Genomic DNA, 15240 nt, shown 5'->3' with positions numbered 1-15240 from the left:
ACCTGCCTCCGATGTCGAAACGTGAATTAAAGGCAAACGACTCCAAAGAAATTAAGAGTCAAGTTGGCGGTTTCACTTTTTTTTTCCTTTTACTTCAATCATCCCACCAAAAATGTCACACAAAATGTAAAATTTCACATCTCCTTCAAATAACGTCGGGTTTGCTAAAAAAACAAAAAAAAACCTAAATGGAGGCGAGAGGTCAACTCATCCGGCGGATGCAAACACAGATGTTTGCTGGAGTGGTGAGCAAATAAAGAAGACGAGGGTTGAACTGGGGACCCAGAATCACAGTTCGATAAATCCATCGATTCTACATTCATTGGAAGAAGAAGGGCGACGAGCGCGTCGCTTCGTTGTCCCATTTACGCTAAAACATTGTTTTTCCCAACACCGAACGAGGAAATGGCGAGAACATTTGACTGGATCGTAAACAGCAGCGGAACAACGGCGTGGTGGCCGCCAGTCTCTCCTTCTATATGAACTCGATCCCCTCGTACTTCACGTCTCCGATCTTGGTCTCAGGGAGGAGAATGCGCCCGTCGAGCGTGAAGGCCATGATGTACGTGGAGATCTTCCCGCCGTCCTCCTCCGACTTGAGGGCCACGATGATCTGGTCGTCCGTGTTGGGGACGAACTTGAAGGAGGAGAACCCGTGAGTGAGGTTGAGCTGGCCCACTCTGCTGGCGGTAATGTCCTTAAAATCTGCCGAGGAGCTGAGGAGGATGTTGGTGCCGCGGCGCTCGTCCGCCGTCTCGTCGTAGCGCTCCTCGCTGGCGCGCCGGGGCAGGAAGAACCACCGCTGGAGGGTGTCGCTCCAGGAAGCGGATTCGTGGATTAGATACCCTGCGGGGAAACAGGCGCGGTAAAAACCAGGCGACAAGAGAGAGAGGCGCCGAGCGAGGTGGTGGAAAGACCCTCACCTGGGGGCTGGATCCCCGCGGCTGACCTGAGAGCCTCGTAGTTGGAGACCCAGTTCTCGTGACGCACGTCCCCTCTGAAGCCCACCACCTTCACCCACTGCGGGTAGTTGTTGACAAACTCGCCCGTGGTGGTCGTCCACTCCTTCCCCAGCCCGCCGATCCAGAGGTGCCGGTCCTTCACCGTCATCCACTCAGCTTTGAACCCTGCCAACAGAAGGGTGAGAGGACCCAGAAAACCCAGCTTGTAAAGGGCTCTTGACAGCTGCACCGCGTTGGTCAAAAGTAGCCTGATGCTAACCTTTAGCCACGCTGCCGTCGCCGTCCGTCAAGATGACCCAGGGCACCGCCTTTTCACCGTCAATGCGGTAAACGATGCCTGTTCTGTCGTCGACGCTGTAGAGCTTCCCGTTGAAGGCCACCAGCTCGGACAGCTCCATACCTCGACCCTTCTCCGACAGGTGGCTTTCCAGCACCACCCTGTCTCCTTCCCATTCCACCGCCACCTTATCCCCGCTCTCCGACACCGACAGGTAGCCCCGGCGCATGTAGCTGAACCACGTCAGCTTCTTGTCGCTGCTAGAGCTGGTGTCCAGGTCGGCGATGACGGCGATGCGGTAGCGGGTGCCCTCTGGGGTGCGTTCGGGTGAGCTGAGCGGGTAGGTGTCATTGTACTGTGAGAGGGAGTCCGTGGCGTCGGGGTCGGCGTCTCCGACTCTGGAGCTGGGTCGGCCGTACGAATGGGACTGCGTGCCCGAGCTCATGTGCATGAACAGCATCAGGAGCAAAGTCAGGGACAAGGCCACGAGCACGATGGGCTTCCACTTGAGGCGGAAACGGGGGTCGGTGGTGTTGCCCATGGAAGCCAGCAGGGGGAGGCCTCCCACAGAGATGCGCAGGTTGCTCATAGGCTCATTCTGGTCCTGTCGAGGTGAAGCTGGTGAAGCTGGCATGGAGGACGGAGGGCTGGTGTGACCTGGGGGCAGATAAACACAGGCTTGTTGAAGCTAATGGTTAGTCCGGTTATTATAATGAATCCTATTTAACTAGTTAAATGGAAATATTTGAATTTCATTTATTACACAGCACAGTAAACCTGGAAGGCTACAAGATCGCCTGCTAATCAGGCAGTAAGCAGCATTTGCAAACACTGCGGTTAAATTTCCAAATTTCTTTTTTTCCCCCAACCTTCATTTGTTTGCTTAGATCTCGCATTAATTAACATAATACATTAGTCATCTTTTCTAAAAGCACATTTCCCTTATGGTGAATTTTAAGCAGATATTTGGAGTTTTCTAGCATTTGTTGCCTTTCCCAAATCACACAATAAAAATCCAGATATATGCACATCATTCCATACTGAAACATGGAATTATGGCATAAATGAGACACCTTGAAGACATCTACAGTGTCTCTAATTGAAGCTCAACAATGAACCTTTTTGTGGCTTTTTTTTAATGCAAATTTGTCTCCAACCTGACATAAACTGCTGGTATTTTACTAACTTTTCCCCTACAGGAAATGGAGCTGATAGCTGTACAGCTCTGTTTGCCCATTAGCTGACTTTTGACCCCGTTTTCTCGGTTTATTTTCTTTTTCTCTGTTCCACTCGAGCTTCTCCTTTTGTTCCGGCTTGTCTCGACAGTGGACATGTGGTGATGTTATGTCACCAACCCGGCTGAAAAGACTTTCACTTGTGTTTTACTAAGCCTTAACAGGCTTAACAGTTAAAAAAAAAAAAAAAATGAAGTGAAAATTCTGAATCAAGAAGCTACAATAACAAAACCTGTTAAAAGTTGTATCCTGTTAGCCAACAATCAGGAACACATGTCCTAATAGAGCTGAACCTAATTTTATCATGTTAAAATAATCAGACTATTGCCACAAATGGATTTAAACCCTACTCACATACTTTCCATAAAGTGACTCTGGCCTTAAAGGTCCCTTAGCTTCCACTCAGGTGAGATCTTCCCGTCCAAACCCTGTCCAAAATAATTCAGTGGGAAAAGCAGGGAGTGCTTCAACTTATGTTTGTGTGACGACCCGACAGCGGATGTGTTCTTGGGAGGAGCCGCCTCGGTGACGCAAACAGGTAAATCAGGAAATACCCGACGGGCCATCTGTCCTGAGAGTGTCGCACACGCCGTGGTTAAAGGACCACGCCTAGGGCTGTAAAACTAGAACTTAAATAGGAGGATAACCTGCTGCTTAATAAACCAGTGGCTGCCAACAACGACGCGGGGAAGATAAATATCGACCAAATGAGGTCTGGATGCTCAAAAACAGAACCACGTAGTTTTGTGGTTGTTCATCAAAACACAAACCTTTCATGCCACGGCAGGAATAAATGCTACTGATTAAGAGTCTTGTCTGTGAAGCCCAATAAAACAGCAAAACAACATCAAAACGTCCCTTTCCTGTCCTGTTAGGCCCTAACAGGACAGGAAAGGGACGTTTTGATGTTACGTTTAGATGATCCCCTAACAGTTAGGGGATCATGTCTTCTCCTCAGAGCTCCTTTCAAATGCTAACCGCTACTCGCTGTTTTAGGACCCTCTGCAGAGTCAGGCTGCAACCCTGAGCTGCCCTCGCCTACAGAAGGTCACGGCCAACATTCGCTACCGTCCAGACGCTTAATATGTAACCCAGGAATCAAGTAGCATCAGGCTAATTTCATGTAAAACTCTGCATCAGACTATGTTGCTATGACGGTTCCTGTGGCAACAAAGACTGTTTGTCATTATTTTAGGCGGCACTATATCAAAAAGCTTTTATTCAATAACTTCCCAAAAACTCAAATGACTTTGGACAATTTGAGGCCAAATTAGAATAAAATGAAATAAATAAAATGCTGCCCATGTTGCGAGCGTCAAGGGTAAACAGTTGCTGCGCTGTTCTGCATTTAAACCATCCCCACCGGGCCGAACAGGCCTGAAATGGTACCTGAGGTACCTGGAACTGTGGCTGCGTTTGTCTCGCAGCAGCACGGCGGCTCAAAGCCTCTTTCAGCGACGGCGGCGAGCCAAACAGCAGCTCATTATAGCAGCTTGACGGAAACGTCAACCTGCCGCTGGAGTTAAAGGGCCGTTTCTTTCCAGCAGCAGCTGCTCCCAAAGGAGCGCAGCCTCTTACCCCTTCGCCTCCTCCTGCCTGAACGCTGGTCCTGTGTCATGAAGCTCGTCCTCTCCGGCAGACCTCTGCGAACGCCGCCGAGCCCTCTGCTCGGGATATTGCGGAATATTTGCGGCGCAACCGTGACTAAGTTCTGTTACAATGGTGGTGAACTTTACCTCCATTTCAAAGATTACAGCACTGGTCCAAGGGGGCAAAAACGCAAACAATCATTCATCACGCAAGTAAGCCGAGAAGAAGTAGAGCCTGAACGGCGTACCTGCACAGCTCTTACATAATAGGTGCGTTTCTGCAGGAAAAGCCGAGTGGACTCTGAAATCTACCTGCTAATCTGATAATAACTCATTTAATGCCTTCTGGGCTTTAGTTCAGAAGGTTCCAACATGTACCGGGTGTGAATCATTAATCAACTACTGAGCCTCAGAGAAGAAAACATACATGCAAAAGCACGGACGTGTGTTTAACAGCGACAGGTTGCTCCAGGTGATGAAAATCAAACAGGCGATCTACAAGATATTTGAGAACCAATGTTTGATTATTAGGATTCCTGTACACGACCCATAGCTATAATCTGCTATATTTATGCTTCAGGTATATGCAGGAGTTCTTCTTCAAAATCAGGTCGAGTTAAACACGTCAGAAATCGTTGCGGAGACTCAGCGCATCATCTTCATCGAGAGGTTCCCATCATTTCATTTCCATCGCCAGAGTTTTCCTAAATAAATCATCAATAACAACTTTATACACACAAAAAGAAAAACAGTTGCATTGAAAACAAACACTGTGCTTTCTGCAATGTCTGTGTTTGAGACTGATTTTAAATATGGACTAACAGATCATTTTAACTTCATCTGTGCCTTGGGGAGAAAGAACACTGCAGAACTGGGACAGAGAACCACCCTAACCGGACAAAGTCGTTGTGTAATGAGTTCCTGTTTGATCTGTACCAACAAAGACACCACACACAGATCAGTGTGTGCGTGCTGGCCCCTGGATAACATCTGGAGCAGAGGTGGGCTTCCAAAGAGCACAGATAACCGGGCTCCTGGAAAATGACGCCTATAAATACTTGAGGGTTTCCTGCGGGCTGCACACTTAGAAGGAGCACACGAACAGCTGTGTCCTGCAACATATTTCCAACGAGAAGATGCAGCCAGATCAATAAATTCACAGCGGTGACAGATCAGCGACAGGCCCCTAAAGTGGTCTTGGGCTATTCCCGGAGTAGTTGTCGGGTTGAAACACCAAAATCAAATGGATTCGTCAACCACATTCTGATTTATAATCACATGTGCTGATGGTTTTGTTCAATAAAGTTATTTTGAACGTGCGCGCGCGTGCTGCCAGTAGCTTAACGCGGATGCTAACACGGACTGATAAACGACGGCGGAGGTTGTTTTTATGGTTCAGTAGCCGCGCGTTGCCGCTCGGTACTCACCCTAATGTTTTAACTCACTGTCCGCTGTTGAATTCATCCCGCTGTTGCTTCTTTCTTCGGCTCCTTTTGCTGCCGTTCAACAGACGGACGAACATCACTTCCTGAATGTAGCGGTGACGACGGCATCGCGCGCTCCTCGCGTGCGCGCAATTTCCTGAGGTGCGTTTAGGTGCTGTCCGAATTATGACACCTAAACGGACTGTCGCAAAATAAGTTGTCTAAACCAGCAAAAAAAACCAACCTAAAACCAGGTCTAGTGGTCCAACATAGTGGTGGCTTGTTGGGCTGCGATTATACTGTTATGTAATACATAAACGATAGTATTGTTTTAATATGATTGGTACATTCACTGTTTTTGACCACTTCCGTGTAGATGTATTGTACCGACGTTTTGGTCTGAGCGTTTAACTTCGCATAACTATTGCAGAACGTACCCGCCAGGGGGAGCTGTAGTCGTTTCAGAGGCACTTTTGAACTGGTTTAACCACGAAATCAGAATGCGATTTTTAATGCGATTAAGCATTTTTTTTTAAAAGCACAATAAAATGTTTAATTACTTCCATGTTTTAGCTCATGCATGTTGCTTCAAAAAACAAAATAAGGTAAAAAAAAGTGCATCTTTAGTCTTCCATTCACGCAGGTGTTGTGGGTCTGCGGTGAACCTTAATTCGAGTTTTCACTTACATGTAAAATGATTTGTGGAAATTTGCACGAGACAACACCGGCTTGAACCATTTCACATTTTTATTGTATGGTGCAGATATGATGAACATTTGGTGGAAAATGTGAGGGGGGCTCTCTGACCCCTGATCGTAATCTGATCTAAAAGATTTCACACAAACACACTTTCACTACACATGAGTATTGCCATGGTAACAGCATAGGATAAAAAAGGCATCAAAGTAGGCGCCATTTCCAGTCATGTCTGAAATGAGACACGTGTGCTGATAAGACTAAAGATTAATCGAGGGTCTCAACCTTACAGCCACTTTGTATCCAGGAAGAAGATTAAACTGAGTGAGTAAAGACAAAGGTGTTTTATAAGTGCTGAATTCACCAGCTGGAAAGGTACAGGAGCCCAGTTATGGGAGCATGTTTAACAGAACTAGCATAAAAGTGACTTCTTTTTTTTTTTACATTCTTGAAGATTTCCTGTACAAAAATATGAATTTGTGTCAAACACATTTAGGCATTTACAGTCACAGTCAGTTGACCTCTGGTGTCACGTGCATGACTTCTGCACGGTGCTGTAAATCACTTCATTGGGATGAAACTCCTTCTCTTCCTTCCTGCAGGTGAAGAACCAGCATAAACCCACAGACGTGTCACATCAATGATGGCGGAATAGCTCACCTGCTGCTGGCGAAGTTAACGCTTGAGTAGATGACCTCAGGATCCCCAGCTGTCCTAACTTCCTGGTTTCTCTCTGCCAACTGGGTGATGCTACAGTTGGCGTATGTCTGGTTATGGACATTAAAAACGACAACTGTCAACATTAAAAGAAAAGCTTATTTAATGTATTTTATCCAGAATCACAAAGCAGCAAATCGCTCCAGCCGGATGAATAAATAATATCATCATACCGGGCAGTCCTCTCCGCCCTCGGCCTCTCGCACCCTCTTCGTGTTTTTCTTGAATCTGAAACATTGACAGATTTTTTATTTTATTTCATTCAAACATATCAGACCTCTGCGTACGATTAAACTGTAAATCTTACCTCATGGCAACAACAGCAACAACAACAACGATGATCAGGACCAGTAACAGGCCAATAGGGATCATTATGTAAGTACTGTAGTGCCCGATTCCTGTGTAGCAAACAAAGTGAGTTAGTTCCCCCGAGTGGTTTATCACCCCTGGACAGGTGACCAGTCCAAGGCGGCTGAGGGTGCTGCAGCGCCCCCTATCTGTTGTCGATATTAACCAATCAGGTGAGAGGAACAGCTCAGGCTAGGAATTAATCAGAGTTGAACCGGAGTTGATATTTAGGAATGACATTGCTAGCATAGGGTGGTGCACAGGAGCTGTTTCCATGGTCACCACACCCCTGGACACCAGGGTCCTGATGTTCTAGTGTGCCTGCATGTGATTGCAGGCTGAAACTACAATCTTCATGCACCTGAAGTTCTGCGTTGAGACTCCCCCTTTCCACAAACTCACCTTTGATCTCAACCGTGACGATAGATGAGTTCTGGCTTCCGTGTTTGTTTGTAGCTCTGCAGAAATACTCTCCGTTCTCACTGGTGACCCACACAGACTGGTTACCAACCTCCTGGACCCCGTCCATGATTCTAAACCAGACGTAACTCTTAACGGGGGGGTTTGCAAGACTCTGGCAGACCAAGGAGACTCTTGTGCCATTATCTATCTCCATCGGTGGACTGGCTCTCGTGTTCTTGGGCCCGTCTGAAAGGAAACATTCGGCATCAGTCGCCGGGTTGACTTTAATTTTGTAAAACTGTGATTCTGTTTCCTGTTCTCACATTCCACGTCCACGTGCACGGCCGCCGTGGTCGTTCCCGGGTGGTCGCTCAGAGAGCAAGTGTAGTTCCCAGAGTCTGAGGGCGACACGGGACCCAAGTCCAGCTTGGATCCCTCTCTGACAGGAGCTCCGTTCTTAAACCAGGTGATGGGCTGATGGGTTCTATTGCAGGGGTTCTCACATTCCAGATGAACAGAGTCGCCTTCCTTTATTGTTCCGCCCACGCTGGGCTGCAACCTCCTCGCCGACAATTCTAGCAGATCAGAAAGAGGGTCTGTAACAGCAATGTTTCCACCAAAGAGCAGGAAATCAAAGCAAAAACTTACCAAAAACTTGCAGCACTGATCCGGTTATGCCTGTAAATTTGCCAGTATCTTCGGTGGTCTCGAATCTAAACGCGTATTTCCCTGAATCGTTGCGCCCGACATTTTGTATCGTAAAAGAACAGTTGTTTTTTTTGTCACCGTTATACCGAAACCTCGAGGTCAAATTTAAGTTGCTGCTGTTATATAAAAACGGACCATAAAAAAGATCATTTCTTTCATGACCCCACATGACCCTGGTCACCGAAGATCCGGCGGGGTAAAAAAAGGTACATGGAATGAAGACGCTGGAGTTCTCCAGCACGCAGATATTAGCCAGCGGATATTCGACGCCATAGTCGGTGCGGATACCTGAAACAAACAAGCTCAGTGAGGCCCAAGATTCAAGCCAGTTCAATCAGACACACGTTGCCCTTCCTCACCGTTCAGAGGCAGCAGCAGCAGCAGCAGCAGCAGCAGCAGCAGAAGTGTCCACGTCCAATTCCTGAGTCCAGCACACATGTGGCGACCGTGGTTAAGGCTAAAGCTGCTCATGGGACGACGCTGACCCTTGAGACGCAGTACGTGGCTCAGCTTTGCAGTCACAATGCGAGCAGAGGAAGACTGACGAGACCTAATTATGATACCTCCGTGTGGTTTCAACACCGTCAGCTTGTTTGTTTGGTGACCTCAAACAGAAAAGCTAACGGAAGAGGAAAGAAGAGGAACACACCTTCTACAACTTCTACAGCCAAAAGCTGTCATCGTGGTCTGGAACATGTATCTCAACCAATATGCAAATGTTGCGTTGGACAAGATAAAGAACGAAACTTCTGCTGGAGCCTGAAGAGCCTGAAGATCCAAGCACCAAGCAGCGCTGCCCGCGGTGGGCGATGAGCCGAAGCACGCCACCGCCCGGCTCCGCACAGCTCCGTTATAAAATCAGAACCTCTCTTGTCTTTGACAGAATGGGTTTTTAATATTAGATGTTTTCAGGCAAAAATCACTTCCTGTGGAATTTAGCAACCAGCAGATGAGCAACAGCACAGAACACTTCTTCTTTCTGGGTATTTCTGCAAAGATGTTGTAGCCGAGGTGAAAATGAATACACTTTGTTTTCTTTATTCTTTTTGAAATATCTACAAATCCTGATTTTATATTGAAGAGTTGGACAATAGAGTGTTCTATGTCTTGTCTGTGGCTGACGCCCAGACACGCCCGTTACAGTGTATTATTTCTAATGATATTTTGGCCTCATTGTTCCTTTGGACCTGCGTTCTGCTTTGCAAAATAAACTACTAAATTCCAAAATCCGAACCAGTGCAGCCGGTGTTCAATTGTAGTTTGTGCCTCCAGCGGAATCTACACAAGCGCCCCCTAGCGGCCGTATATAGTCGGGTGCGAGCATTTTCGGAATTGCCCTGCTGTTCCTCCCACTGCCAGCAGGGGCGGCACTTCTGGATGTTGCCCGTTTTTGACTTTTATCCACAGAAAGATGCACCACGCACATGTCTACTCACCCAAACAGGAAGCGGCCCATCCGACAAGCAGAAGGTTCCGGAAGAGTTTCGTGATGTCGCGGCTTCTTCTGAAGCAACAAATCCTGCACAAGTGTGAAATCGCGGTTGAAGTCGTGAGAGCATGAAAGCACATCTGGTTGTGACGCCATCTGATCAGAGTTCAACCTGATCGTGAAAGTGCGGTGCGTGAATCCCTGAGGGTGATGATGGTGGAGGTGATGAAGAGCGGCTCCGTCCTCTATAAAAACCGCAGCGGGCGCTGGGACGGAGCGAGAGGCGACGGGAACGCAGAGGGACCGCCGTCACATCTGGACCTGGAGATGCTCCGCAGACTCATGCTGCCCGCCGTCAGCCTCCTCCTGCTGCTCGCCTGCAGTCCCGCCGAGGCGTGGTACAAACAGGTGGCCGGACCCCGATACTACTCCGTGGGCAGAGCGTCCGGGCTGCTGTCCGGCATCCGGAGGTCTCCGTACACGAAGAGAGCCGAGCCGGAGCCGACGGACGGGGAGTCCGCGGGCAGCAACGCGGCCAAAGCAAGTCTGCAGAACTTCATCCTGAGGACCATGGTCAGTGCTCCACAGAGGAATTATGGGATGGCTCTCATTGCCATGACGTCCTACATGATCCATATGATTTGTGCTGTACGTCAAAGATAGATGTTCATGTTCTGCTGCTCTCCCACCAGCCCGTCTGTGTCAAAGACGTCCAAGCCGACCCTCAGAGCTGCCAGCTCCTGCAGGACCTCAGGGGCTTGCTCCGCTGCCAAGCCGACGTCTTCTTCTCCCTGGACCCCTCAGACTGCGCAGAGGACTGAGCCCGATGGACTAGCCAGAACCGCTTCCAGCTCCAAACTGGTGTTAAAACTGGGGTTTTAAAGTTGTCGTACTGGTTTTAAGATGTGCTAAAAGTGGCGTTGTGAAATTAAAAATGTACCGGGGAATAAAAGAATCATCCCGCAGTTTGGGTTTTTATTAAGCAAGTGAGACAAATCGCACAGAAATCCAGATTTTGGAGTCTGAATTTGTTGTTTTGGACCCTAATAATCACCACAATCACAACCAGTCATTCTCATTAATAAAAACTTTATTTAAAATCCTTTAATTAAATAAAAACCAGTACTATACAGTTACAGCAGCTTGACGGATGCCAGGTTGTCTTTGACGACACCACCGGACCCAAACGCACAGGTGAAATGGACCTTTACCGCTCCGTTCCCATGGTCTGGATCGGCAAATTTGCTTTCAAGGGACGCGTTTTGAGTGGAAAATTGGATTTTTCTCTCGCGGTTTAGATTTGAAACATGTAAAGATCTGAAGGTTCTGATGCTGAGGAGGTTGGTGGAAACTCCTTCGCCTGCTCTTCATCCCAGCTTTGTTTGGATCAGGCAGGTGATCACGAGCGGCCATCAGGAGCTTTAATCAGCTCCCAATTTAAACAAAAGTGCCCGTTTCCCTCCCACGGGGGCAGCGACTCACCACTGAGGTCCTCCTGAAGATGCCGTTGGCGCAGGTGGAGGCAAAAAGTTCTAAACTCTCCTGGAGTCGATTCTGCCAAGGGAAGGAGGGACAAATTACTATTTGCAGCACGTTGGGGTGAGGAGGCAGCGGCCTCTTCATACGCACCACTGGGGAAGCCTCCATTAGCGTCGTGTCGTAGCTGCTGAGAGCCGCGACAAACCAGACGGCCTGAATGCCTTCGAAGCATTTCAGCCACTTCCTCCTCTGGCTGCGCTGGCCGCCCACATCGGACAACCTCTGCGCATAACTATTGCAGAACGTAACCGCCAGGGGGAGCTGTAGTCGTTTCAGAGGCACTTTTGAACTGGTTTAACCACGAAGTCAGAATTAATCGCCGTGGAGATGTGTGAAAGCATTAAACACAATAAAATGTTTTATTACTTCCATGTTTTAGCTCATGCATGTTGCTTCAAAAAACAAAATAAGGCAAAAAAATAAAAAAGTGCACACCTGATCCCGCAGATCTTTAGTCTTCCGTTCACGCAGGTGTTGTGGATCTGCGGTGAACTTTAATTCGAGCTTTCACTTACATGTAAAATGATTTGTGGAAATTTGCACGAGACAACACCGGCTTGAACCATGGCACATTTTTATTGTATGGTGAAGATATGATGAACATTTGGTGGAACAATGTGAGGGGGGCTCTCTGTCCCCTGATCGTAATCTGATCTAAAAGATTTCACACAAACACACTTTCACTACACATGAGTATTGCCATGGTAACAGCATAGGATAAAATAGGCATCAAAGTAGGCGCCATTTCCCGTCATGTCTGAAATGAGACACGTGTGCTGATAAGACTAAAGATTAATCGAGGGTCTCAACCTTACAGCCACTTTGTATCCAGGAAGAAGATTAAACTGAGTGAGTAAAGACAAAAGTGTTTTATAAGTGCTGAATTCACCAGCTGGAAAGGTACAGGAGCCCAGTTATGGGAGCATGTTTAACAGAACTGGCATAAAAGTGACTTTTTTTTTTTTTTTTTACATTCTTGAAGATTTCCTGTACAAAAATATGAATTTGTTTCAAACACATTTAGGCATTTACAGTCACAGTCAGTTGACCTCTGGTGTCACGTGCATGACTTCTGCACGGTGCTGTAAATCACTTCATTGGGATGAAACTCCTTCTCTTCCTTCCTGCAGGTGAAGAACCAGCATAAACCCACAGACGTGTCACATCAATGATGGCGGAATAGCTCACCTGCTGCTGGCGAAGTTAACGCTTGAGTAGATGACCTCAGGATCCCCAGCTGTCCTAACTTCCTGGTTTCTCTCTGCCGACTGGGTGATGCTACAGTTGGCGTATGTCTGGTTCTGGACATTAAAAACGACAACTGTCAACATTAAAAGAAAAGCTTATTTAATGTATTTTATCCAGAATCACAAAGCAGCAAATCGCTCCAGCCGGATGAATAAATAATATCATCATACCGGGCAGTCCTCTCCGCCCTCGGCCTCTCGCACCCTCTTCGTGTTTTTCTTGAATCTGAAACATTGACAGATTTTTTATTTTATTTCATTCAAACATATCAGACCTCTGCGTACGATTAAACTGTAAATCTTACCTCATGGCAACAACAGCAACAACAACAACGATGATCAGGACCAGTAACAGGCCAATAGGGATCATTATGTAAGTACTGTAGTGCCCGATTCCTGTGTAGCAAACAAAGTGAGTTAGTTCCCCGAGTGGTTTATCACCCCTGGACAGGTGACCAGTCCAAGGCCGCTGAGGGTGCTGCAGCGCCCCCTATCTGTTATCGATATTAACCAATCAGGTGAGAGGAACAGCTCAGGCTAGGAATTAATCAGAGTTGAACCGGAGTTGATATTTAGGAATGACATTGCTAGCATAGGGTGGTGCACAGGAGCTGTTTCCATGGTCACCACACCCCTGGACATCAGGGTCCTGATGTTCTAGTGTGCCTGCATGTGATTGCAGGATGAAACTACAATCTTCATGCACCCGAAGTTCTGCGTTGAGACTCCCCCTTTCCACAAACTCACCTTTGATCTCAACCGTGACGATAGATGAGTTCTGGCTTCCGTGTTTGTTTGTAGCTCTGCAGAAATACTCTCCGTTCTCACTGGTGACCCACACAGACTGGTTACCAACCTCCTGGACCCCGTCCATGATTCTAAACCAGACGTAACTCTTAACGGGGGGGTTTGCAAGACTCTGGCAGACCAAGGAGACTCTTGTGCCATTATCTATCTCCATCGGTGGACTGGCTCTCGTGTTCTTGGGTCCGTCTGAAAGGAAACATTCGGCATCAGTCGCCGGGTTGACTTTAATTTTGTAAAACTGTGATTCTGTTTCCTGTTCTCACATTCCACGTCCACGTGCACGGCCGCCGTGGTCGTTCCCGGGTGGTCGCTCAGAGAGCAAGTGTAGTTCCCAGAGTCTGAGGGCGACACGGGACCCAAGTCCAGCTTGGATCCCTCTCTGACAGGAACTCCGTTCTTAAACCAGGTGATGGACTGATGGGTTCTATTGCAGGGGTTCTCACATACCAGATGAACAGAGTCGCCTTCCTTTATTGTTCCGCCCACGCTGGGCTGCAACCTCCTCGCCGACAATTCTAGCAGATCAGAAAGAGGGTCTGTAACAGCAATGTTTCCACCAAAGAGCAGGAAATCAAAGCAAAAACTTACCAAAAACTTGCAGCACTGATCCGGTTATGCCTGTAAATTTGCCAGTATCTTTAATGGTCTCGAATCTAAACGCGTATTTCCCTGAATCGTTGCACCCGATATTTTGTATTGTAAAAGAACAGTTGTTTTTTTTGTCACCGTTATACCGAAACCTCGAGGTCAAATTTAAGTTGTCGCTGTCATATAAAAACGGACCCTCATAAAGATCATTTCTTTCATGACCCCACATGACCCTGGTCACCGAAGATCCGGCGGGGTAAAAAAAGGTACATGGAATGAAGACGCTGGAGTTCTCCAGCACGCAGATATTAGCCAGCGGATATTCGACGCCATAGTAGCTGCAGATACCTGAAACAAAGAAGCTCAGTGAGGCCCAAGATTCAAGCCAGTTCAATCAGACACACGTTGCCCTTCCTCACCGTTCAGAGGCAGCAGCAGCAGCAGCAGCAGCAGAAGTGTCCACGTCCAATTCCTGAGTCCAGCACACATGTGGTGACCGTGGTTAAGGCTAAAGCTGCTCATGGGACGACGCTGACCCTTGAGACGCAGTACGTGGCTCAGCTTTACAGTCACAATGCGAGCAGAGGAAGACTGACGAGACCTAATTATGATACCTCCGTGTGGTTTCAACACCGTCAGCTTGTTTGTTTGGTGACCTCAAACAGAAAAGCTAACGGAAGAGGAAAGAAGAGGAACACACCTTCTACAACTTCTACAGCCAAAAGCTGTCATCGTGGTCTGGAACATGTATCTTAACCAATATGCAAATGTTGCGTTGCACAAGATGAAGAACGAAACTTCTGCTGGAGCCTGAAGAGCCTGAAGATCCAAGCACCAAGCAGCGCTGCCCGCGGTGGGCGATGAGCAGAAGCACGCCACCGCCCGGCTCCGCACAGCTCCGTTATAAAATCAGAACCTCTCTTGTCTTTGACAGAATGGGTTTTTAATATTAGATGTTTTCAGGCAAAAATCACTTCCTGTGGAATTTAGCAACCAGCAGATGAGCAACAGCACAGAACACTTCTGCTTTCTGGGTATTTCTGCAAAGATGTTGTAGCCGAGGTGAAAATGAATACACTTTGTTTTCTTTATTCTTTTTGAAATATCTACAAATCCTGATTTTATATTGAAGAGTTGGACAATAGAGTGTTCTATGTCTTGTCTGTGGCTGATGCCCAGACACGCCCGTTACAGTGTATTATTTCTAATGATATTTTGGCCTCATTGTTCCTTTGGACCTGCGTTCTGCTTTGCAAAATAAACTACTAAATT

The 15240-nt window shown here is 47.4% G+C and overlaps 4 protein-coding genes across 11 annotated transcripts; 1 reads left to right on the top strand and 3 right to left on the bottom strand.

The window, feature by feature from the left end:
* Positions 1–76: 76 nt before the first annotated feature.
* On the bottom strand, positions 77–5651 carry cant1a (calcium activated nucleotidase 1a). 5 transcript variants are annotated; one of them, XM_003964654.3, is made up of 4 exons: positions 5509–5651; positions 1222–1896; positions 924–1127; positions 77–846 (listed from the first exon to the last, which is right to left on the bottom strand). In XM_003964654.3, exons 1-4 carry the CDS (start codon positions 5525–5527, stop codon positions 476–478), a joined length of 1269 nt encoding a protein of 422 aa, XP_003964703.3. In that variant the 5' UTR covers positions 5528–5651; the 3' UTR covers positions 77–475. The 5 variants fall into 5 exon arrangements, with proteins under 5 accessions (XP_003964703.3, XP_011602304.2, XP_029691754.1 ...); XM_011604002.2 differs by having other exon boundaries at positions 5491–5644; XM_029835894.1 differs by lacking the exon at positions 5509–5651 and adding an exon at positions 4053–5208.
* A 565-nt stretch (positions 5652–6216) lies between these two features.
* On the bottom strand, positions 6217–9065 carry LOC105416453 (B-cell receptor CD22-like). 2 transcript variants are annotated; one of them, XM_011603998.2, is made up of 8 exons: positions 8718–9065; positions 8299–8646; positions 7974–8225; positions 7651–7896; positions 7208–7298; positions 7074–7128; positions 6844–6956; positions 6217–6779 (listed from the first exon to the last, which is right to left on the bottom strand). In XM_011603998.2, the coding sequence occupies exons 1-8, from the start codon at positions 8827–8829 to the stop codon at positions 6713–6715; spliced, it is 1284 nt and encodes a 427-aa protein (XP_011602300.2). In that variant the 5' UTR covers positions 8830–9065; the 3' UTR covers positions 6217–6712. The 2 variants fall into 2 exon arrangements, with proteins under 2 accessions (XP_011602300.2, XP_011602301.2); XM_011603999.2 differs by having other exon boundaries at positions 6844–6950.
* Positions 9066–9875: 810 nt separating this feature from the next.
* On the top strand, positions 9876–10752 carry LOC101073337 (neuropeptide B-like). The gene is made up of 2 exons (XM_003979037.3): positions 9876–10360; positions 10480–10752. Exons 1-2 carry the CDS (start codon positions 9998–10000, stop codon positions 10606–10608), a joined length of 492 nt encoding a protein of 163 aa, XP_003979086.3. The 5' UTR covers positions 9876–9997; the 3' UTR covers positions 10609–10752.
* Positions 10753–11886: 1134 nt separating this feature from the next.
* Positions 11887–14853, bottom strand: LOC115249788 (B-cell receptor CD22-like). Of its 3 annotated transcripts, XM_029835895.1 has the most exons (9): positions 14669–14853; positions 14388–14505; positions 13969–14316; positions 13644–13895; positions 13321–13566; positions 12879–12969; positions 12745–12799; positions 12515–12627; positions 11887–12450 (listed from the first exon to the last, which is right to left on the bottom strand). In XM_029835895.1, the coding sequence occupies exons 2-9, from the start codon at positions 14488–14490 to the stop codon at positions 12384–12386; spliced, it is 1275 nt and encodes a 424-aa protein (XP_029691755.1). In that variant the 5' UTR covers positions 14491–14505; positions 14669–14853; the 3' UTR covers positions 11887–12383. The 3 variants fall into 3 exon arrangements, with proteins under 3 accessions (XP_029691755.1, XP_029691759.1, XP_029691756.1); XM_029835899.1 differs by having other exon boundaries at positions 11887–12446; positions 14388–14852; XM_029835896.1 differs by having other exon boundaries at positions 12515–12621; positions 14388–14852.
* Positions 14854–15240: the final 387 nt, after the last annotated feature.

Source organism: Takifugu rubripes, chromosome 5 (genome assembly GCF_901000725.2).
Source record: "Takifugu rubripes chromosome 5, fTakRub1.2, whole genome shotgun sequence".
Classification (NCBI taxonomy): domain Eukaryota; kingdom Metazoa; phylum Chordata; class Actinopteri; order Tetraodontiformes; family Tetraodontidae; genus Takifugu; species Takifugu rubripes.
The sequence above is the reverse complement of the archived record's forward strand: the minus strand, read 5'-3'. Positions and strand labels throughout refer to the sequence as shown.

Bases quoted from the DNA above. Each gene is read 5' to 3' on its own strand.
- cant1a (XM_029835894.1), bottom strand. From the start codon at position 4,092: ATGACACAGGACCAGCGTTCAGGCAGGAGGAGGCGAAGGG. The intron at 1,128-1,221 runs GTTAGCATCAGG...TTCTGTTGGCAG, and splicing joins CGACGGCAGCGTGGCTAAAG to GGTTCAAAGCTGAGTGGATG. The intron at 847-923 runs GTGAGGGTCTTT...GTTTCCCCGCAG, and splicing joins CGCGGGGATCCAGCCCCCAG to GGTATCTAATCCACGAATCC.
- LOC105416453 (XM_011603998.2), bottom strand. From the start codon at position 8,829: ATGAGCAGCTTTAGCCTTAACCACGGTCGCCACATGTGTGCTGGACTC. The intron at 8,647-8,717 runs GTGAGGAAGGGC...TGTTTGTTTCAG, and splicing joins GCTGCTGCTGCCTCTGAACG to GTATCCGCACCGACTATGGC. The intron at 6,780-6,843 runs GTGAGCTATTCC...CTTCACCTGCAG, and splicing joins GTTAACTTCGCCAGCAGCAG to GAAGGAAGAGAAGGAGTTTC.
- LOC101073337 (XM_003979037.3), top strand. From the start codon at position 9,998: ATGATGGTGGAGGTGATGAAGAGCGGCTCCGTCCTCTATAAAAACCGC. The intron at 10,361-10,479 runs GTCAGTGCTCCA...CTCTCCCACCAG, and splicing joins ACTTCATCCTGAGGACCATG to CCCGTCTGTGTCAAAGACGT.
- LOC115249788 (XM_029835895.1), bottom strand. From the start codon at position 14,490: ATGAGCAGCTTTAGCCTTAACCACGGTCACCACATGTGTGCTGGACTC. The intron at 14,317-14,387 runs GTGAGGAAGGGC...TCTTTGTTTCAG, and splicing joins GCTGCTGCTGCCTCTGAACG to GTATCTGCAGCTACTATGGC. The intron at 12,628-12,744 runs GTATGATGATAT...TTTAATGTCCAG, and splicing joins AGGGCGGAGAGGACTGCCCG to AACCAGACATACGCCAACTG.